The sequence below is a fragment of the Sceloporus undulatus genome, chromosome 3, assembly GCF_019175285.1.
Source record: "Sceloporus undulatus isolate JIND9_A2432 ecotype Alabama chromosome 3, SceUnd_v1.1, whole genome shotgun sequence".
NCBI classification, from domain to species: Eukaryota; Metazoa; Chordata; class Lepidosauria; order Squamata; family Phrynosomatidae; genus Sceloporus; species Sceloporus undulatus.
The window spans coordinates 70822631-70846918 of NC_056524.1; the positions used below are offsets into that span (position 1 = coordinate 70822631).

A 24288-nucleotide genomic window follows, 5' to 3' on the forward strand; every position below is an offset into this window, starting at 1 on the left:
GTACGCTTAAGTCTAGGAAAGCTCATGCTGCCAACTTTTCTTTCAATGAGACTCAAAGGTGCTACAAGATCTCTCTATCATCATCACCATTATTATTATTATCATTATTATTATTATCATTATTAAATCCAAATGCAGCTGAAGAAGTGGTCTTAAACTGGCAACACTGATATCCTGTAGACTCATTCTCTAGGCCTGTGATCTGGAAGCGTGGAGGCAATTCCCTTGTTCAACCAGGGAATCCTGGGAATTGTAGTTTGTTGTGATATGTTGAGACTCTGCTTTTACCGGCAGCCAGGGCTCCATGCATGAAATTCTGGGCTTGGTGGTTTGTTGTGGCCAAAAAGGAAAAAAGAAGGTATAAGAAGAGAAGGGGTGGGGATCCATCCCATCCCTAAGGAAATAGACTTTGGATTATTTTTGCAGTGTATTTTTAAACCAATCTGACACCACTTTAGCTGCTCTGGCTCAGTGCTAGAGAATCCTGGGAATTGTAGTTTATTGTGGTACCAGAGCGCTCTGACAGAAAAGTTTAAACATCTCACAAAATATTTCCCAGAATTCCCTAGCATTGAGCCAGAGCAGTTAAAGCAGTGTCAAACTGGATTATTTCTGCAGTGTGTTTTGGACCTTTGAAATAAATACTCTAGTCTACATGCTGACTTGAGAATAAGCGAAATTGAACTAAATGGAGATTTCTTCTGAATAACTATGCTTGCATATTTTTCAACATCAGATTCTTTTTTGCAAATGGCAAAACAGTAAGGAAAAAAAGAGAAAGGGTTTGATGAGTCTTTGTCTTCTGTTTATAACTATGAGGAAATTCATACCAAATTTTTTTTGGAAAAAAAACTCAAATGCTTTACTTTCAGAACATTTATGTTAGGGAAACAAAACTATTGAAAAATGGATACATTTGCTCAGGTATGTACCTAAAATAATGTCATTTTCCCTATACATTATTTGATAAATTTCATTTTTCCCCTTACAGCTAAATATTCTGGTTGACACTGGAAGCAGCAACTTTGCAGTTGCAGGTGCACCAAATGAAGAGCTGACAACCTATTTTGACAGTGAAAAGTAAGACTGTGTGGTTCCTGCCCATATTCAGTAAGGGGGCATGTATGAGGAGCCCCATGCAGATGTATTACTTGGCACATAGATGCTCCAGTGCTTTGTAGTGGCAGGGTATTGCATGTGCAACTATGTGACTGATCAAAGGTGCAGCCATGCAATGGGATGGCATCTGGGTGGGACATGGGATGTACTTAGAGGTTGCAAGTGGTATGTTCATGCAGTGGTGTGCATGCATGGTGGGGAGGTGACAAAAATAACCCACTATGCAGCTTTATGCAGTGCCACGCAGTCTTCCCATTGGTATTTGGCTTGCATTTGGAGTGGACAGTGTAGTTTCAACCTGCTTCAGGAAAATACAGTATCAGACCACTTTTTCTTGCCCATCTGCTCCAGCCCTTTGTGGAGGGTTGATTCTCCCTAGTTTGAAAGCTATATACTTGTGACATTCTATATACCAATGGTGTAGCTGTTTCAGATCCACATGAGTAGCCTTGTTCAGACATTTGTCCTTGAATACAGGAATGTGGGTGGGTGAACATGGCCCTGCCTGTCCTCTTTGCATAGAGGCATGTTAAAATCAAGCATCTTACTTGGCACGAACAGGACTTTGTTCTCTTCAGATGCATTGCTTTTCATGTGAGGAAAAGTGTCAACAGAGAGGAGTCAGCACTGCATGCTCCCCAACTTCCATGAATAATGTCTGAACAGGGCTACTGAGTTGTGCCATTAATATCTCTTGCTCCAAAGTGATCTGTCTTCTGATAACAGGTGCATGGGAAGGTATTAGAGCTTTGGGCAAGCTTGGAAAAGTTACCTTGTTGAACTACAACTTCAGAATGCCTGACCACCATTCCGGGGGCACACTGGCCCCTAGTCATGCCAGCTGAGATTCTGATAGTCATAATCCATACAAATAAGATTGCCAGATTCTCTTCCTTGGCCCAGAACATGTTGTTCCTGCATCTAAATATTGCTGGAGTAGCATAACACATCACTGCATATAAATCATATTGTAGAATTTTGTCTTAAAATTCAGTCCCAGTAGTTTTCAGTACAATAACAATACTGCTTAAAGGCAGTCAGATATCCATTGAGCAAACTGTGTTCATGTAGCATGATTACAAGACCTGTGTTATATTTTAAAAAATGGACAATATTACAAGTATTATTATGTTACAATAGCTCTGTAGTCAAAACATAACATTAGGTAGGTCCTTGTATGTAATGAGCAAGTGTAGACACTGATAAGAGCCAGCATGGTTTGAGCGTTGGACCAAGATACTGGGGGACCAAAGTTTGAATTCCCACTCATCCAGGGAAACCCACTGGGTGACCTTGGGCAAGTCACACTCTCTCAACCTCAGAGGAAGGCAAAAGCAAACCCTCTGAACAAATTTTACCAATAAAAACCTATGATAAATTTGTGTTAGGATTACCATAAGTCAGAAATGACAACAAAGATATAGGCAGATAATAAAATCATGAATGAACATTTTAGTGTGCGGCTAGAGATTGTGTGGCTTATGAGCCACAGGAATTTTATGGGTTCCCTAACTTTCCTCAGTGCCCCAAAATAGCCCTGGACCTCTATTTTTTAAAAATAGTTAGACATTTTCACCCCCAAATTATCAATCATCATTCCTTGAGAGCCAGGAGCATCAGATTAAGTTGCATTTCCCTCATTCCCTCTTCCCCCATATCTGAAAACTAACCAGAGACTCCAGATATTGTAACTGGAAGTTAATTTCAGTTTTTATTTTCAGCTGAAAATGTTGTAGTGCAGCCTGCCATAAGGGCAAAAATTTGCCAGTTTATCCACTACAACTACCTGTCTATTTCAGCACTTTACAGAAGGTTGAATGTTGACCATTTCCAGTCATTTTGTCAGTGATTTTCAAAGCTCAGAGGAGACACTGGTGGTATAATTGAAATTGAAAATATTGAATTACATTAAAACAAAATGTCATTAATAAAGTACATTTACATTTGCAATGTAAAACAGTAGCAGTACCATGATTTTTTTTATTAATTAAGGGAAATTAATTTACAGATGAAGAGTCAGGTGAAGTAGTACCCCAAGAAATTTTGTTGTGAGTTGAAAGCAAAGCTGACAGGACTAGTAGCTGGCTCTTACTTCGCCAGACTGGAAATTAAGTACTGTAGTTTCTTTCATCACACTTAAATCTGAAGCAGTTAGGGCATCAAGAAAATTCATGAGAAGTAGACAGGAAACTGTCATTGTTACCCTGCCATCAACCATTTTACATTCTAATAGAAATTACAAACTATGTAGTGGTTGTACAAACTCAATTGTGAAACTATATCTGACTCTGAACTGTATGTAGGAAAAGTGCATCATACATTACATTTTTCCCATGGAGAGAGATTTTAGGAGAGAGCACACGGTCCCTTCTGAATAAGCATTTGTTCAGTTTTTGCCAAGAGGCCATGATTGAAAACCTAAACACATGAGTCCTTTTATCTGTGAACTATGGCAAAGTACATGCTACATTTAAATGAAAAACTGCTGTGTGGCAGATGTGTGTGTGCTGTTGTGTGCTTCCAAGTCATTTTTTCCAACTTATGGTGACCCCAAGAGACCCTATTATGGGGTTTCCTTAGTAAGTTTTTTCAGAGGGGGTTTCCTGTTGCCATCCTCTGAGGCTGAGAGTGTGTGACTTAGCCAAGTTTCCCCAGTGGATTTACATGCTCAAGCAGGCCTCCAGAATTATAGTTCAACACTCAAACCACTAGACCATGCTAGGAAAAATCAGGCTGGTTGATAAATTGTGGTATTTTATTCATGAAGCAAAGAGGGAAATGTTTCTTTATATGCAGGTCACAGAATTCAGGTTTTCTTAACTGTGTGTAAAATTAGATTGTTATCATGGAGTACATGTAACCTTGTTTATAAATACTTACTGCCTTTCCCCCCTGTCTGTTAGATCCAGCACGTATATTCCCCTGGGCGTTGAGGTCTCTGTTAAATACACCCAAGGGAGCTGGACTGGAACTCTTGGAACTGACATTATTACTATGCCAAAAGGAATCAATGGCACTTACACTATCAACATTGCAACCATCTCTCAGTCTGAGAATTTCTTTTTAAAAGGCATTAAATGGCAAGGGATCCTTGGTCTTGCTTATGATGCCTTGGCCAAGGTAATTTGATTTCTTATCTGATAACATCTATATATATGTTGAAAAATTAAAGCAGGATGATGGAAGGCAGGTGAAGATCCTGGAACCTTATTTCAGAGAGTCACTCTGTGCACTAAAATGTCCTAAGAATTCTTCTTGGGGGGGGGGGGAACATACTGCAGATCTAAAACTATGGTGGGCCTTACACATTTGCTGGGATTAAGGGTACAGGATCCCTGTGAAAGTGAAAAAAATGCTATTTTTTAACTTGTGAGAACACCTCTATAGGAATCTCTCAGTTCTCAATTACACAACTCTGTAATCGACATTTGCCAGACATTGACCATAGAATCACACTGGAAGACCTGTAAATGCTAGAGAAGGTTTTTTTTTTCTAGAAAGCTCTAGATCCTCCAGCATGAATCTATGGTCAACATCCAGCAAGAGTTGGAGGACTTAGAGAAAAATATTGATCAAATCCGTGAATAATCATATCTGTAAAAGTAAAAATCTATGAATGTAGCGGGCAAACTATAGTCTGTTTTCTTGTGTTCAGCCTTTGCTTTTCTTTGTGCAACAGTTATATGTACTTGAGCTTTCTGTGTAATTGAGAATTGGGGAGGAGGGATAGGGTTAGTCTGTGCTTACATAACATTATACAGTCGGTCCTTCTTATACACGGATTTTTTATACATGGATTCAAGCATACACGGTTTGAAAATGTTCCAAAAAAGTATACATTTACCTTGATGTTCCATTTTTTATTAGGGACACCATTTTGCTATGTCATTACATTTAATGGGACTTGAGCATACACGGATTTTGTTATACACGGGGGATCTTGGAACCAAACCCCAGCGTATAACAAGGATCCACTGTAGTATATTTTTAAAGAAAAGGTAATATTATGTGTATTCCAAACCCGTTATCATTTATCATAGTTCTCATAACAATGTTGTTTTTATTGTTGCATATTGGGTTTTCTTTGTTGTTACCCGCCTGGATTCTCAATCGGAAGAGGCGGGATATAAATACATATTGTTGTTGTTGTTGTTGTTATTATTATTATTATTATTATTATTATGGTGTCACTAGAAGATAACATGGACACCAAACTGTGTCCAAACCATAGAGATCTGTTAGTGATATCATTTTCTACAAAACCCAGATTTGTTAGTATCACCTATGTGTAGAACAGACTTTGATAACAATTTGATTCAAGTGGGAATAGGCAATTTCAATGGGTCCAGGAACCAATTATTGCTCCCCCAGACTTTCAAATTCCCACCCAGACCACAAGCAGAACTGCAAAAATGAAATCAGAAGTGGCTGGAAATCCAAATAGATTTTTAAAACAAACAAACATATTTTTGGTATTGCTATTAGTGCAAAGAAACGACTAGGCTAATTGGGTGTTAAATTTGGGTTTGACCTATATACAGTAATGAATCTCAGCTTCATGAAGCATCAGTTCCCCTTTTCTAGCCTTTTTGTAGGGCGCTTGGGGGTCATAGGAGACACAAAATGGCTTTGGTGGAAGGCTGTATGAAGCCCCCAGCTGCACTTTGCTCACCCCTGGATTTAAATTGTTTGTATACACTTTCAAAACACCTGTTCAGTTATGCCAACCCCATAAATTTCATAGGGTTGTTTTTAGCCAAGGAGTATTCAGAGATGGTTTTTCCAGTTCCTTCCTCTGAAATACAGCCTATAGCACCCAAGTATTCATTGGCGGTCTCCCATCCACCACTTACCTCTCAGGATTGTGGCGTTTTGCCTAGCGTGGCTCCACTGGCAAAAATGGAAAGGACTTGGCACAAGGGAAACTCCACCAAGACCAACTTGTGCCGTCTGTGGGTTGGGAGGAGGAGCTGACCCTTCTTAGCTGTACCTTGTTATAATAACTCAATAATTCATTTACACTTAAATTCCTCATTTAGGTGTGTTAATGTCTTTTGTCATATAGAAAAATGATCTGCATGGCTTCACTATTGAAACAAGTAAGCAATTAAAATTGTCATATACCAGTGTGTTTACAACTTGGTTTTTGTTGTTCTTCTTCTTTATTGCAGCCTTCAAGTTCAGTGGAGACGTTTTTTGATTCCCTTGTGAATCAAGCAAATATCCCTGACGTTTTTTCCTTGCAGATGTGTGGAGCTGGTCTGCCTATTTCTGGAACTGGTACTAATGGAGGTAGCCTTGTGGGTATCTGTCAGCCTGAAAAAACAAAATAGTAAAAGCTTTTTTTTCTTAATACCATTTGATGAATTTAAATTTGTAAGATTTCTTTTTATTGTATTAGGCTAATGCATTACTGTATAAATTAGTGGGTGAGAGACTACAGTTGCTTACAAAATTTTCCATAGTTTCCTTATTTTTCTCTGTTAAATCAGAGAAATGTATGAACTTTTCATACTTGTACATATTAAAGGCCCGATCCAGGCCTGCCTAAAGTGCGCTCTCGTCACGTGCTAGGGTTTGGGTGAGGGCGCACCGCCCATACGTGCCTCACCCCTAGCACGTGACAAGGGCATCAAAATGGCGCCGCCCTGTACACATGGGCGCCATCATTTTGACGCGATGGATGCCTAGTGTCTGCACGCCATTGGCGCACTCGAGTGTCACAAGTGCGCCAGGAAAAGAACCCTCTTTTTGCGGGTTCTTTTTGCTCTGCGAGGGAGCCGCACAGTTTTTCCACTGTGTCTTCCTCGTGGAGCAAAGCAAGGTGCCAGCAGACCGCCCTTTTTGGGTGGTCTGTATCCCGCCAAAGTTTCTTTTAGTGATTATTCCAATAGAGAATGAAATAGCTAGTCTATTGGAGATAAGAATTCAAAGATTTTATTTTATTTATTTTATTGCTAAAACTAATATGGTATGAAAAGTCAAAGCATTCAAGATCTGGAATAGTTGCTATTTAATTTCAGTAACTGAATTACAGTCTTCCAGTATCTGATTTTAACAAACTTGCCAATGCAACACTAGATACTCCTGAAAGCCTAAGATTGCAGTGCTGTCAGTTTCAATATAACTTCCATATAAGTGGAAAGAGATTGAAGCATAATTGAAATGCATATATTATGTGTTTCTGAGATATCCATGCTTTTAACAAATGATGAATTAAGACATTTTTGTTCATCTATCTTCTTTTGTGCATACTTTATCATATTTTTGTAGTCATTTCACATTCAAAATTTCATGTAGAAATTGTTTTTAAGGATAGTATTATATGCTGATGTGAATCCCATTGAGTTCTTTATGCGTGTTCTGTGGGATCTATGCATGCTTAGGAATTCACTGCAATAACATCTTACTCAAAGCCATTAATATTGGATGGAGAAGATTTAGAACTTCTTACATATTAACTAGTCATGATTTTCATGAACAGCATATTGATAGTTTCAACAAACAATTGCAGGAATCAGTACCCCATTTCCCTTCTTCTTTGAGTGATTTTTGGCACTGATTTTCCAAAGGAAAATTAATGTTCAAGTAATGAACCAAAAATGTCTAGTATATTGATGATTTGATATTGTTTGGATGTTTAAGTCAGTGGGACAGATAATTTTAGGGGAAAGTCACTTGTATGCTATGCTCAGACTAATCAGGCCTGTCACACTCCCTTATTATTTTCTCATATGAAAAAATACTGTACTGTAGTGTTCACTACTATCTGCAGAAAGTCTGGGAACCTGTCCCTCATGAATACAGGGGTTGTACTGTATATTTGCCATAACTCTGCACTGTGTTTCTATATCCAACTAGTGGCTCCAGCCATTTTGGACCTGTGGACACACTTGTGATTTTAAGGAAGTGTTTTGGACACCATAAAAAATGTCTGTGGGTGAAGCCACACAGAATCCCCTTGGAATGCTCCTTTCTATTAACTCTGCTGTTAGAGGAGAAACAGCTGCAGACTTTGGAGAGTATCACATAGGGAAAAGAAGGTCCTTGTCCTGTCCTTTTCCCATCCTTATCATGCATTTGTGAAAAGATTTTCGGACAACATTGCACTTATCCTGTAATTGTCCCGTCATTGAACCTCAGTTGACCATGATAGCATGAAAGACTTTCACATGATGTCACACTTATCCTGTCATTGTCCCATCACTGAAGTGGAATTGTCCTGTCATTTTGTATTAACCAGAATTTGCATTAATACAATTCCACATCAGTGATGGGACAGTGACAGGATAAGCACAATGCTTTTGTGCGATTGCAATAAGGATGGGAGAGTGATCTGCTTTGCTCCTGGCCCCTGCCCCTCCCTGTATGATAATTTCCATTGTCACTGCCACTAAGAGGAGACTTCCAAGGGAACTTTTCTCTGTGCTCATAGAGACAGGGAGATAACAAACAACAAAACCAAAAAAGGGGGGAGGGACCCTGTGGCCCCTGACATCTTTCCAGGGACCATTGGTTCACTTGTAGAGTTGATTAACAGTCTGAATGTTTACCTGATCACATAACTGCAATCATATTTTAATAGCTTTAATAAATGAATGGAGATGCCAGTTTCTCCTACTCACTGGTTAGAAGCAAAGAAACCATCTGTTGTTTAGTAACATTTTAGACTTGAGCAATACTCTGATTTCCTTGACATTTCCTGACATAGATAATTCTATACTTGGCTTTCCAAGACAGCAGTGTTCAGCCATAATTTAAAACAGGTGACTTTAAAAAATTAAACATGTGTAAACATGTTGAGCATAATTGATATTGTACACTAGAGATAGGCAACTATGGAAGGCTAGGGGCTCACGTTAGCCCCCAGGAGATTTTGGAGGGCCACCTCCCACCACCATACTGAGTCCTTAAAAAAAATATCCCCCTCCCAAACACTATCTAGGAAATGTGTAGACATCTGAAGAATTTAACCATGCTTTGGAGCCGTTCTGGATCATTTTGGGCCCAAAGAGGTCATTTTTTAACACCAAGTGAGTAAAAGTCATTTCCTGTTTCAAAAAATGTCTGACCTAGCATAATTTGCCCCAAGTGTGCCCCAAATGTGGCTGAAATGCCCTCCACATACTCTAGAGGTCATTTTGGAGCCTGGGTATCAAAAAATCACCCTGGGGATCACATGTAGCCCATGGACTGCACTTTGCCCACATCTGTTGCATACACTATTCAAGGTTGAAATTATGTGCTTCCATTTTCTTTTCCTGTGGTCCATTTTTCTTGCTCAAGGAATGCCACCTTCTTGAGTTAAAATGGGTCCTATCAGAAGACTGTTCATACCTGATTGAGTGACTGTTAAAAAATAAAAACTGATTGAATCAATTTATACATGAATGCAATTGATTCTATAAACATATAGTGTGCCTGCACCAAGCTCAGGCTTCCCATCCATAGTTTAAGTTTCTGCGTAGGGCAAGCCCCAGCTTTCTGAATTGGCATGACACACGGCAGCACAGGCATGAGCGCACGCCCATTGAGAACAATGGGACTTAAGGTCCCTCATTTTTTACTATCTGCAGGCAGATAGCAAGGGTGCACTCTGCAGAGTTAAACAGTACTGTATTTAATTACCACTTAATGCCCTGAGCAGGGTGCATGAATGATGCAGAATTTAACTTCTGAATTTTGATTATGTGGTATAGAAAGGGATCATGATGTACGTTTCTTTTCAGATCCTCGGTGGAATTGAACCAAGTTTATACAAGGGAGAAATCTGGTACACACCTATTCAAAGAGAATGGTATTATCAAGTTGAAATACTCAAATTGGAAGTTGGAGGTCAGAATCTTAATTTGGACTGTAAAGAGGTATGGTGATCCAGAAGCAAACATTCCAGAAATACGGTGTAAAATGTTCATCAGGAAATCAGTGGCAAATGGAAGCATTGTACCACTCTAAACATACATCAAACAGCTACTGAAATTAAATATATTCACTTCATAGTACAGACATTTAGAACAAAGGATATAAATACCACTATGGTGAACAGAGACTACTGACATTCATTAATCCTATTCACTGTGTTCTGAATGTCTGTACTCTGTACTTTTTGTTGTTACCTTGCTGGGAGACAGTTTTATTATTATTTCAGGATTTATAGCCCGCCTTTCTCCCACAATGGGATTCAAGGCAGGTGTAGACATGGTTTTTCAGTGTTTTTTCTCATTTTGGAAAATCTTTGTGAATAACCTCCATTCTTGCTTCTGTGGTGCTAGCATTTGCAGTGCAATAAATCAATTCTGCTTAATCCTGATTTTGAGTGATCAGTAGGTGAGGTTTAGGTCTTTCTTACCCATTGCTTGCCAGTCATCAGGGATGAAGGACTTCCTGACTTGAATAGATGTGATTAATTCCTTGTAGATTAATCACTTTCATTTTCCAAAAATTAGTCTATCCTGAATCGGGAAGACTCCCACACCCCTTCAAAAAAGTCCTTTTTAAAGATATGATTTCCTTTATAATTCTTGGGGGGGGGGGGGCAAACTAGCCACACACTGGCCAGTACTGGGTGAGCAGTACAAAATGCTACATGTGATAAGGTATTAGAGTGAACGAAGGCTGTAATGCCAGAAAGATGACAAAGCTGCAGTCAAGAAGAGAGTAGTCTCAGTTCATAGTGCTTTTGAAAGGAACATGATTTTAGTGGGAAAATAGCCTGGTGTTAAAAAGTCCAGTGTCTCTAAACTCCAATCATATTTAGCAATAATGGGCATCACATGGTGGAAATCTGACCTGCACAAGCATGAAAACTAATTGCTGAAAAGCAAATACCACTCAACAATTGAGAGGAAATGCAACATTAATAGTAGATAAAACACAGGCTATTTTCATCATAGTAATTTTGTCAGTCATTGTCAGTTATGGCAGGCTCCTGATTCAATGATTTCAAGTTTTCCTACTACCAGGCTCCATCTTACTCTATAGTACCAAACCTTAACTCAAGTGAGATTAAAATATTGTATATTAGATTTCCTATGTTTACAGACTATATTCAGTGGCATTGTAATCTTCCTGTAGAGTTGGGTTCACAGCTTGAGGCAGCTTAGTTCTTGCACTGCTCTTGAATGATTTCTTTTTACCAGTTATATACCCTTTCTTGGTTAGTAACAATTAGGACAGTGTAGGCCTGTATTGAAGAATACATCACGCCTTTGCCCACTGTGTTCAGGGTAGGCAGAGTTGCGCTGACTAGCCCTGTATTTGATGGAGTGTCAAATAGTTTGCTTTTTATTTTATTTATATGCCACTTTTCACATCAGACTGTACCCAAATCGGCTTACGAATACCAATTTGTCAAACAACATGCCTTTACATTTGAAAGGTGGTAGGAAGTATTTAGTGCTGCCTCTGGGGTCGTACAAGTGTTGTCATGTTCAGATGTGAACCTTCTGTGCATAAAGCTTCCATGTGGCTGGAAACTATCCCATGAACAAGAGTATGTGAATAATATAATCATCTGCAAGATTCCTTCCTGTGTAGAGGCTGGCACTGTGTACAAGGAGGTAGTTGATGTGTTCCTGTTCCTGCTGATTAACTGAATGGGTGTCATATTAATAGTTTCAAGGGGCCTTGTAATTCATACCTTTGTAACATCCTAATTTGAGCTTTATCTGAGGTTTCCTGTGTAGTTTTTGAGCACTTTTCAATTTGCTTAGAATGCAGCTGCCAGAATACTGACCAGGGTATCAGAAGAACATATTCATACCAGTTTTAGAACATTTTTGCTGATTGCTCTGGTTCAGAACTTGGAAAGAGAACTTTTAAAACTATGGTTACATTTTTGGACTATAATTCCCAGCTGACATGATTGCTGGATGGGAGCTGCAGTTTAAAAATAAATTTTCCAAGCTCTGTTCTGGCTCATTTCCACCCCCCACCCCCCTTTGCCGGTCATAATCCAAGAATGAACCATGATTTATAACTGTCTTGTTTGGGAAAAGACAAGCCAGAGTGCTGGGGTGAGTCATAGCAATAAACAAACTACAAATTCAATACCTGTGGTTTGTTCAGCTCCTCCTCCTTGCAACAGGACTAACTGAGCAGTGGGCACCAGAATGCTGCTTTATACCTGAGAAGTCAGAATTCTTTAATATGCTGCCTTACTGTTGTTGAACCAGACATAATCATTAATGCCAGAAAGCTAGTTGCATTCAAGCTTGAGTTTGAACTGCTATGCTGGATGCAAAATCCCAAATACCCTTTGAATTTAAGGTGCTTTAGAAACATCAGTAGCCCTACAACTGGGATAAGAGTAGGAAGCATCTATCACTATATGCAGTCTGCTCCGCCCCTGTATCCCCATTTCACCTCCAACGCAAGACGGTATGAGTGGGTGGAATGACTTGCCTGTGCGATTGGATGCTGCAGTATTTGATATTTCTGTTCGTATTTCCCTGTTTAGTATAATTCAGATAAAGCAATTGTCGACAGTGGCACCACTCTCCTGCGCCTTCCAGAAAAAGTCTTCAGTGCTGTTGTGGAAGCAATTATACAAACCTCCTTGGTAAGCTAAATTTCACAAAAACTGCCTTTTTTGGAAGCTTGTTCCTTAAAGAAACCATTCTTAATAGATGTTTAGGATAAAATCTGTTCATTTCATACAACTAAATGTTCCATCCCTTTTCCATTCTGGGTGGAGGCTTCATAGCTGAGAAAAGTGTAAATAAAAGCTTAATTGCCACTACAGTGGTATTGTTCTCTTTTGCTCCCAAATGTTTAAAACCATAAGCCAGTTGCTCTGTCTTAACCATGGAAGACTTTGGTCTAAAACTTAATTGCTTTGTTGGCAGCCATTCACAAAATAAGTGCCTTTTGCTTTGGAGTACTGGTTGTTGTTCCTTCTCAGTAAATACGTACAGTGTCTTTTTATAGTGTAGTCTAATTTGCTCTAACTGATTATCATGTGTGGCTCAGGGTGTAGAGTGTAAATCATACTGATGAAATTAAGTGTGTGTGTGTTAGTATCAAAATGGCAGAAGCCAAACATTGTGATTATAAAGTGTTTGACATAAAACCAGATTACGCCAGAGCACACACAATCACAAGATTCCAGTAGGCCACAAACTAGGAAGAATGCAGAAAAACCAAGTTAAGCCAACATATGTGTCTGCAATATGTTATGAAGGAATTACATGGCAGGTTTCCAAGAACAAGTATAGGAGGAACAGGAAATCATACTTCCTTGTCTCCTTTTTGGTCCACAGAAAAAACATGAAGCAAAAAAAGCTGAACTACAGATACCATAAGTGGTGAACCCATCAGACCTTTTTTTAAAAATCAGTTTGCCAAAACAAGGTGACTTCATGATGAACATGGCTGCAGCCAGACTTCTTTCACCTTGGAAGTTGTTGAAATGGGTGGGAATGATCTGGCCAGCTGTGGGACACTCCTAGTCATTTGGGCTTCTAAATGGAAGAAGCCTGGGGACTTGCTGTGTTGAATGTTGGACTGCAAGTCTGGAGACGAAGCCCTTATCAGATGAGTGTGGAACTGGGGGTCTTCCTGCACTGGGCGATTCGAATTCGCGTTATTTTCGCACAATACCATCATACCAGCATTCGAATGGCCCAATCCACACTCACGTGAATGCACGAGCTGCCGACTGAATGCGTACTGGCTCCTCTTTTTGAGCGTGTTGGCCAGTGCGCTGATAAGGGGATTGGCGATATCCTGGATGGGGCTCTGTTTGATCTCAGTGCGAATGGGTCTGGTGTGACTACCCAGTCCTGAATTCCTCACAAGACCCCCAGATTCCAATTTTTACTTCCGGTGGTCTTTCCTCTTGCCGGTTCCAGGGAAGCGGGGGGGGCGGTTCCAGCGCCCTCCTCCTCCTCCTCCCGGCTTGGGAGGCATCCTGGCTGCACTCCCAGGCAGGGAAGAGGCCGGGGGCTGCTGGAATCGTGGTTTCCAGCGGCCTCCTCCTCCTCCTCCGGCTTGAGAGGCATCCCTGGCTGCATCCCAGGCAGGGAAGAGGCGCGGGGCTGCTGGAATCGTGGTTCCAGCTGCCTCCTCCTCCTCCTCCCGGCTGAGAGGCATCCCTGGCTGCATCCCAGGCAGGGAAGAGGCGCGGGGGGCAACGGGAATCGCGTTCAGCAGCCCGCTCCTCCTCCTCCCGGCTTGGGCCAGCCTAGGCTGCCTCTCAAGCCAGGAGGAGGAGGAGGAGGCCGTTGGAACGGCGGCGATCGCCGCGATCTACGGCCCCGCGCCTGTCCCTGCCTGGGATGCAGCCCAGGCTGGATCCCAAGCCGGAGGAGGAGGAGGAACTCTTAATCAAGGCATCCCCATTTACTTAGATGGCCATCCAGCCTCTTTGACAGCCGCGGGGAACTGCTCCTCCCCCCCCCCAGAATAATACTCACACACCACACACACACACACACACACACACACACACGTAGAAACCGGGCATTGCTAATTTGTTGCAAGGGAAGGTCATGGTAACATTAAACCAAGCAGGAATGTAGAGAGGAAACAGTAATGGCACGTGTATCGCAATTGTTAATGTGCATGAGCTGGCTCTCCAGCTGTTTACCGGGCTGTTCATGACGGACCTCCCCTTTCACCCAGAAGCGTTTAAGGTCGCAACCCATGCAGGGCACCACTGAGCATGTGCGAGGCGGCCGATACGAATCGGCCAATCCTCATGTGAGCACGGTGTGACAAACATTCTGCACTGAATGCACTCGCGCGAATGCAGATTGGCCAATTTGAATCCTGCCAATGCGGAAGGACCCCAGGTATGACAGTACTTTGCGAAATAAACGCGAATTTCGAATCGCCCAGTGCAGAAGACCCCCAGTTCCACACTCATCTGATAAGGGCTCAAGATTCAATTCCCAGCCCAACCATGAAACTCACTGGGTGACTTTGGGCAAGTCACATGCTCTCAGCCTTAAGAGAAAGCAATGGCAAACCTCCTCTGAACAAATCATGCCAAGAAAACCCCAAGAGCCTGAGAACTAGAAGACTGTGAGGTGTTGAGTTCTGATTATTCGTTCTTTGTGAATTCTCCAATATGATTTTCTTTAAGGTAGAATTCAGAGACATACCCATGTTAGTCTGAAATAACAGTATGCAAAGGGATCTTGTAGCACCTTTGAGACTGAGCAAAATAAGAAGAAAGAAGCTTTCGTAAAGTTAGTCATATGCATTGAGTGATTTTCTAGAGGTAATGTCCTGCTTCTCCATCCATCCACCCCCCTCTCTCTCTCACACACACACACACACTCCCTCTTTTCTTTTATGAATACATGTTTTCCTTCTGATCCAACATGCCAAGGGAGACCCTGGTTTTTCTAGTTTTCTTTTATGTTTGTTTGTTTAGGGTACAAGTTGTCATTGTTATTCTACAGCTTTTTCTCCCTCCCCCTCTGTGGTTTCTAGAAGTAAAATGTCTTGAGTGATGGTGGTAAGTCATGGAAGTATCTCATCTATAGAATCCATACATATGAACAGTAAGGGACTACATAGATACTGTACAGCCTGAAATTCTACACACAGCAAGGGCTATTTTTCCATTGATTTGGAGCTTGGGAAAGTTATATTTTGGTCTGCAACTCCCAGAGGACTTCTAGGAGTTATAGCCCAAAGACATTTTGAATAACAGCTTGCAGGGTATTCATTGGGTGTGGGTGTGTTTGGCAAGAGATACAGAGGAAAAGGCAGCACCCTCCCTTTGAAAATTGTTCAGGACATTCTTTGGTACATACATGCAGTACAGAGCAGATACCAGTGCCTTCAGCAAGGGATAATTGTGGGAGGAGCAGTTTGGACAGTCATCCTTTGTAGGAGAAGGGCCATGGGATGGTATATTTTTAGCAGTGAAATTTTTCAGTGTGTAAACATGATGCACTCAGAACAAATATGCATACCAAACAATAGAACCATGGAGATAACCTTTTCTTGCTCACTGTTTTCTTACTTACTTTCTTACTTACTTACTGTTTTCTTTTTAGGATAAACTTTCCCAATAAAAAGTTTTTAAAAGCAATGGCTGTTTCATAAAGGGTATACGTGCTACAGAGAGCTCAGGATAAGGAAACATCTTTTTTTTGTCTGCATTTGTGCTGGATTACTGTGTTCCTCAAAGTGTAGATGTCAGAGGGAAAGCTTGGCCTGGCCCAGGGAGAGCATGGGTTAGGGATTTCTTTTTTTTAATGATGTATGGTTGGATTATGTATGATCAGGTCAGTCTTACTTGTATGTGTGTATATGTGCCTTCAGGTCACCTGTCGACTAATGGTGACCTCATGAATTTAATCCGGTTTTCTTAGGCAAAGAATATTGAGAGGTGGTTTTGCCAGTTCCTTCCTCTGAAATATAGCCTACAGTACTTGGTATTTGTTGGTGGCTTAATGTAGAAGTATATTTTGTCTCACAAATAATTAGTAAGATGTTTTTCGGAATTAGCACACTCTTGTGCTAATTGGATCCACCTTCATAAGCCAAAACAAACCAGGAAGAGGAGGAAATTAATTCAGGGAGGGAAGTATTAGAACTGCTGAATAGTAAATATATCTTGTTTGGGATATTTTCTTTTTTCCTCCCTTATAGATCCAGGAATTCCCACCTGGCTTTTGGAGTGGTACACAGCTTGCCTGCTGGGTTAAAACTGAAAAACCGTGGACCTTTTTTCCTGAGATCTCTATTTATCTAAGAGATGAAAATGTCAGCAGATCATTTAGGATCACAATCCTTCCACAGGTGTGAGCTAGCTCTCTTCTTTTGTATTGTATTGAACATACAGAGAGGTAATAGCTGCATTGGGTCATATGGTAAAACAAGCACTTTTTGGAAGAACTTCAGGAGTACTTTATTGTAGTCCTCAGAGTCTTCCTGCGTGGTGGTGCCAGTACTGCAGCCGCAAGGTTGTGAGTTGGATCCCAGAAGATTCCAGGCTGACTTAGCCTTCCATCCTTTCATAGGTTGGTAAAATGAATGCCCAGCTTGTTGCAAGCAATTAGCTTACAAATTGTAAGCTTCTTAAAGAGTGCTGAATTCACTGATAAGTGGTATAGAAATGTGCATGCTATTGCTATTGTCTTTAAAAAACAGGATGTAACTAGAGATTCAAGCTGGATTTTAAGGAAGTGTGAATAGTTCAGTGCTTGCTTACAAGGCTGTAGAGAGCTGTTCAGCATAAATCCTATCCCAAGATATAATTACTATTAATTGATTATGATAGTTTATGACAGTAGGCTCCACCCTCTAATTGCAAATGCAGTCAGTTCTGGGTCTACATCAGTGATGTAGCCAAGGGGGCTGTGGGGTCCAGACACACCCTTCCATTAATTTATGTTATATATACAATGAATGGTGTGCACACTCATGGTGTGCATGCGCCACAGTACCCAAGCCCCCCCCCCCTTCCCAAAATCCTGGCTACATCCCTGTCTACATTGAAAAGGCCAACTGTGCATGATCATGCTAGCTGTATCCTGGGAGATGTAGTTTAAAAAATAACTTTTCCAACCTCTGGAAAGAGATTTTCTTTCACATGGTAATCCTCTTAAATGGAAGTACAGACATGTACTTACCCTCAGCCCCTTAATGATAAGCATGTAGACCTATACAGGAAGAGGTATGTAGAAAGCAGAGGAGGCTCTTTTGAAGTGGGAATATTTGGAGCTTAGAGCAGGCTTTGCCAACAAGGGCGAGGAATGATCACCGTCATCATCTAAATTTATACCCCTCCTTTTCCCCAAAACCAGAGCACAAGGTGGCTTACAAATTAAAAGAAGTAAAATACAGTGAAAACATATTAAAAAGCAGCATTATATTTTAATGAATTTTAAACTGTTTTTACAGTTCACTTTTAACAGTAATGTTTTGGAGATGGGGCCCTTGGAGATAAGCTTCTGGGCTAGAATTCGTGCCAAGGGCTTCATTGCTAGTCCTCTTTTACTGTGATTGGTATCCTTTTTTTCCCCCTCCAAGGCCATTACCTCCATCAAGGCCCAATATCCACTATACATACATACCCCTTACTCATGCAGTAATCAGTCCCAAAAAAGATTTAAAATGTAGGCTGTTTACATGTTCTTTCCTAATTTAGACTATTTATCTGTTTTCAGAACATTTTCTCATGCTGCCTTCCTGAGGTTTCATCTTTGTCATACATAAAGCATTGAATGGAGCTTAATATACTTGGTAGCATCGCATATGTGTACATGTTGTGGCTTTAAAGTAAATTCAAAACTATCATAGGCTACAAATTACAGTTCCTGTTACAATGATTACATAAGCATTGGTGTTATATGATAAAAATGTTAAATCAGAAATAGAGAAATGCAATAATGTCATTTCTCTGGGTAACAGCATATCCCATGAGGGTTACTTCTGCACTCTTGTCAGAATTCTTGCCAGTAAACCCACCTATTCCTGATGTGACTGCATAGGGGCTGTCATAATGTGTGGAGTACAACCAAACTGGACACATTTATGAGAAAAGCTGCTTTTAGTCTGGCTACTAATTTAGTCTGGCTGCAAATCAGTTTCTACCAGGAATGGAGGGGGGTGTTTCTCCCTGAAGAGCAATAACAAAGTGAAGTTTTATAAAGCTATTAATGATCTTTATCATCTGACAATTTGGAGGCTGTGATTTTGATTCCAAAGAGTCCCAGAATTATTTGTGTAAATCTGAGGGTCTTGAAATATGTCTGCAATTTTGTTTCCTTGCCTCTACTTCGAAGCAGTTTAATCAAGCGAATTTCGAAATGGCCTCCAGTTATAATGTCAGGCTTACTCTTTTTAATAAGCAGCCAAGTAAAATAGGGGTCTGTTCTTTCTCTGATAGTGTTGTTCAATCTGCAGTGTAACATTATTTACTGAAGAATCTTACTGCAACTTTTTAGGGAAAGTCATATATGCTGATACTCAAGTTAATGGTTCAATTTATAATTGGAGAAACTCAAAGTACCTCTTACACAAAATTGCAGTTTTTTCCTTCCTGTTGTGAAGCTGCAGCTGATATATTTGTATAATACAAGGTACCCATAATAAAAACAGACTACCAAAACTTAGGAATTATTAGTTCTCATTTTGAACCGAGAGATGAAAGAGAGAAGGATCCAGACAATTGGGCATGTGGTGAAGGTCCCTAAGAGGTATATACACTTCTGTGTGAAAGATAAATGGGAACTGAGCCCTTTCACTGGAAATTACTCATATTTGTAGCATTTTTATGGTCAGTAGAATTAGTCCATTGCAACTCTTATTAGTGCATTTGTAACTTCTGTATATTGCTGCTGTTTAATAGTTATCTTTTTCTACAAATAAACAGCTTTATATTCAGCCTGTTCTAGAATATGGTGAGAATTTAGCCTGTTATCGGTTTGGCATCTCCTCTTCTAACAATGCCTTGGTCATTGGTGCTACAGTGATGGAAGGATTCTATGTCATCTTTGACAGAGCTCAGAAGAGAGTAGGCTTTGCCTTAAGTACCTGTGCTGGTAAGAGACTTGGTGTGGTCGGGTTTTTTTTTTTGGGGGGGGGGTAGCATCTTGATTTAAATATATATCTAATAGCATTTGCAAATCTGAAAATTAATATTTTTAGCACTTTTTGCTCTTCACAGCAATCTTGCTGAGTAAGCCAGGCAAAAAGTTGACAGCTTGGTAAAATTTATGAGGGAGCTTCAGAACTAAGCAGGGCTAGAACCCACTGGATCATGTTGAGTCTCCCTTATCTGGAATTCCAAAAACCAAAATATTCCAAAAACCAAAACTTTTTTCATGGGTGGCTGGTTCAGTGTAGACAAACTTTGTTTCATGCACAAAATTATTAAAAATATTGTATAAAACTACTTTAGGCTGTGTATAAACAATGAGGCCGGGCTTGTAGCTCAGAGCACTGCATGCGCCATTTCCTTAATTGTGCGGCTTCCACGTAAGATGGAAGCCATGTATACTGCACCCACTTATGGCGCAGGCACACTGTATATGTGTGTGTACACACACACACACACACACACACATAAAAAAAATTAAAAGATGTTTTAAAACAAACAAAGCTCCATAAAAGATGTGGATTTATTGTTTAGAAGGAAAAAAGATCAAAGGTAGTTCCTTGGATTCCAGCTTTGATCACTTTGTCAGAGCTAGAGCTACAAGCATAGCCTTATATGCAAATTTCATGATTATTCTAGAAAGGAATAATTTTGAGAGGGCATAAGAAATCATTTTGTTGTTAAATTTCAGAAACCACTTCAAAAAACCAAATTTGAATCCATGAGATTACCCTTCTGAAATAAGCAGAAGCTTTCTGAAACGAAAAGCCATAATGAACATGCGAGTAACTTAAATGTAGTTTTATTACGGCATTAAATTATTTGATAGACTTCAACTGTCTATAATATCTTTCCATTTCTTGTAACCTACTAGGCAAGGGAGAGGTTGGGTAGGGAGGAAATGAATAGATGGGTGGACTTATTTTTTGTTTTTGTTTTGAGGAACAAGGGATCCAACAGTCTTGAAATCATTCATTTTGCTAGGAGAATAGAATGTTCTCTTTGCTTTTAGTTAAAACGAAGTTCATTTTCCTCCATTCAGTATAATATGCCTTTCATGTGAGAGTAGCATGACCAAATAAGAAATAAACTGGAAGGGAAACCCTGATAAAGATATAGTTTGGCTCTGTTTTTAAACATGCCTCTTCTAAACTTGCATGTTGTTCCACGTTTGAATTTAAGCAAGTAAGGAAAAAATAAAATTTAAGTGTGTTCATTAATATACTCATTGAAGTCTGCTAGGATTTTAAACATTACATTTTTTTTCCTTTTTGTTTTCTTTGTGCTGATTTTTAAAAAAGAAATGGATGGTTCTCCAGTGTCTGAGATCAAAGGCCCTTTCACAACTGCAGATGTAGCAAGCACCTGCGTCTCCACAATATCCCTCCATGAACCATTGCTATGGATTGTGTCCTACACACTTATGAGTTTCTGTGGACTTGTTCTTCTTGTGCTAGTTATCTTACTGCTCCTACCAGCTCGGTGTCGTCATCATTATACTGACAATGACCTTGTAAATGATGAATCATCGTTAGTAAGACATCGATGGAAATGAAGAATTCAATCAAAACATACAGAATCACTGTACTCTATGTAGCAGAATTCAGGGGGAATTCTTTTCAACAAAAGCTGGAAGTCCAGGCATTGCTCCTTATCCATATTAGCACCACATTCCACCACCAAATGGCTTTCAGTTCCACTGCAATACAATTTTAAGCTTTATTTTTTAAGACCAGTTTTGAACCATGTACATATATAACCACTGCAAGTGCTACCCTGCTATTTCTAGTTAATATTCATACAACCGAGCCAATTAGTATAACATCTATTTTTTTAAAAATGCTAAAAGTTCATTCAATTGCTGCCCTCCTTCCAATAACAAAAACATTAAAAAGTCATGGCTTTGCAAAGTCGTTTGAATGTCAAATTGGAATTATGAAGCAAAAGCTTTATTAATTTTTATTTGTATTAGTCACTACAAAAAAAAAATCTGGCTTATGAACCACATCTACATCAATGGCTGGTGGAAAGAGACAGTAGTCCTTTCTGTAGAAGGGGGATGCAAAACAGGCTCAAATAGTAGGGATTTCTTTTCTTTCTGATGGAAATGATTATCTGTTACTTTCAATGGATCCTTCTTTTTGACTCTCATAAGAAAAGACTTAGAGGAAAACATTGAAACCAAAAATGTATTGTGTAGCCTTAATATAAAACAACACTACCTCTGGATTAACAAAGGTGCCATTCACAAGTATGATGCAGATAGAATGATCTTGACAAAGAGAAAGATCACTTTTCACAGAAATATAGCAGCAGTGCTTAACTCCTTTCAGCTGTCCTTTTGAGCTCCCCTCTCCACTTAATGACATTTGATTTTACCACCCATATTGGCATTCTGTTTTCTGAATGCATGCATAATATTTGGATGGATTCCTCAAAGCTTTGCACTTATGGTATGTCCTGCAAAGTAGGTGAACTATATTTTTTTCTTTCTTTCATACCTCTGGATTAGCTTAGTTAACATATTTCTTCAGTAAGCCATTGCTCTTGGAATTCTTAAACATATATATTTTATAACACAGAATCTTTATATCATAGGGTAAGCAATAAGCTATAACCCTAAAAAGAACTGATAGCACTGAAATGTGTATACAAACTTTGCTAATACTGACAACAAAATTGTGTTGAAAGATTGTTTGATTGTTAGTTGAAATGAAATTTAAATTTACCTAAACCTTTTCCTTCCATAGTATTTTTCACCACTGTCAATTAATTCACTGCTTTATATCAAATATTGGAGTTAGGACACTGTAAATACAAATACATAAAATATAATAATAATAATCTAGTATATCAGAAATTGCAGTGCTGGGGTTTTTATGTTGTTGTTTCTGCTTTGGTAGAATCCCTTGCTACAAAATACGACTGATGAAGACAAAGCTATCTGATATTTCCTTGTAGTACAATTTTCTTCCATCCTTCTCAATTGAAAAGTACAGTAGCAGATAGGTTGTTTATTGCTTTTTTGTTCAAACAACAGGAGCGGCAATAAAAACACTGGCAGGATTCCATTCTTAACCTGCAAATCATTAAGAAAATGCACTGAGAAAGATGCAGCACCGTTCAGTCTTAGACTTTTGTCTATTCAAACATTTTAAATACTAAAAGTGCTTTGAAGAACTTTGTAGCTAAATTAGAAGTGGCTCTTGTATGAAATATTTCAGTTAAATGGTTGACCAGTTGGTTAGATGCTGCTTTTGTTCAACAAATGCTGGCTGGAATTCTCTGTCAGCTACTTAGCTGTCTGTTTCCCTCTTAATTAGGAAGCAGCTGACAGACATTCCCACTACTTCCCATGAGCGATCTCCGTTGCAACAGGCAGAACCAGGGTCCCTGTCCCCATTCCTTCTTGCATCAGAAGATTGCTTGTGGGAAGTGAGATGAAAACATCAGCAAGCTGCTTCTTGATCAACAGGAACACAGAACTGTTGCTAGCAGCAACTGCTACCCAATAAGTGCAGATTGGGAGACTTTCATAGTCCCTATGTATTCCCTAAAGCAGTGATTCCCAAACGACGGCCTTCCAGGTGTTTTGAACTTTGGCTGTTAGAAAGACAGACCATTGGTCAAGATGGCTGAGATTTCAGGGAGATGTATTCCAAAACACCTGGCAGAGCAGAGTTTGGGAATCACTGCCATAAAGCAATGTTTGTATAAGAATTATGAATATGAATGAGTTATGAGTGTGCAACGTTACATTATGCATTTCTAACTGCCTCTCTGAATTATGGACACTATACTTCATCTTCAGTCTCCTAATATTATTTACTGTTAATTTATAGTGAAATTTGGTTTTGTTGCTTGCACTTTATGTAAAAATAATACCAGTGATATTCAGACCAAAGTAAATCTGTTTTTAGAGACAAAATTCATGCTCAGCCATCCCATATGAAGCACCTATAGTTCTACTGTGCCATGCCATTTTGGATTAGCAAAAATATCAAACTCTCATCATCATTTTATGTACAGCATAGTCATAATAGCATATCAGGAGAACTAAATTCCTTTCCCAAATATTCTAGTTTTGTATGTATGTGCATGTTCATTTTCATGCAGAAAATGGTCTAATGTCTGGTTTTTACACTCACAGTTTCACTGCCTCGCATCAGCTAGATCTTGTAAGACTGCTGAGAAGGTTTCTCCTTTTAACAGAAATCTTGTTGACTTTTTTGGAACATCCCTAAAATGGGTTGATATAGATAACACATAAAATGCAATACATGTAAGTATGTGTTTCATACTGTATAGTGTGCAGTGAACTGAACCTCAGTGCAAAACCATTCTGTACTAGCATTTTTCTACACTAGACAAGTAATATAATGAGGGAAATGTATTCTTTTTTGGGAGGGTTTCTCGGGTTTATGGACACTAAACCACTATCTGCCAAAATATTCTTAGTCCTTTGTAATGTTTACCCCTATAAAATGCTAATTTGAACAACTGCAGTTCATCCATCTCAGCTGAAGTATATCTGAAGGTGGCATTTCCTATAAAACTATATTGTTATCTGTGTGGATTGTAAAGTGATATTTGTATTGCTTATTTAT

At 39.5% G+C, this 24288-nt stretch overlaps 1 protein-coding gene across 1 annotated transcript in view; it reads left to right on the forward strand.

Annotated features, from left to right (window-relative positions):
• The window catches only part of BACE2 (beta-secretase 2), a 49169-nt gene extending 26553 nt beyond the window's left edge, over window positions 1-22616 (forward strand). The window contains exons 2-9 of the mRNA XM_042457031.1: window positions 992-1080; window positions 4023-4239; window positions 6291-6419; window positions 9849-9983; window positions 12578-12679; window positions 16729-16878; window positions 19457-19625; window positions 20983-22616. Coding sequence (XP_042312965.1) covers window positions 992-1080; window positions 4023-4239; window positions 6291-6419; window positions 9849-9983; window positions 12578-12679; window positions 16729-16878; window positions 19457-19625; window positions 20983-21236 — 1245 coding nt within the window. The 3' untranslated portion in view covers window positions 21237-22616. The remainder of the gene's footprint in view (window positions 1-991; window positions 1081-4022; window positions 4240-6290; window positions 6420-9848; window positions 9984-12577; window positions 12680-16728; window positions 16879-19456; window positions 19626-20982) is intronic.
• The last annotated feature ends 1672 nt before the right edge of the window (window positions 22617-24288 follow it).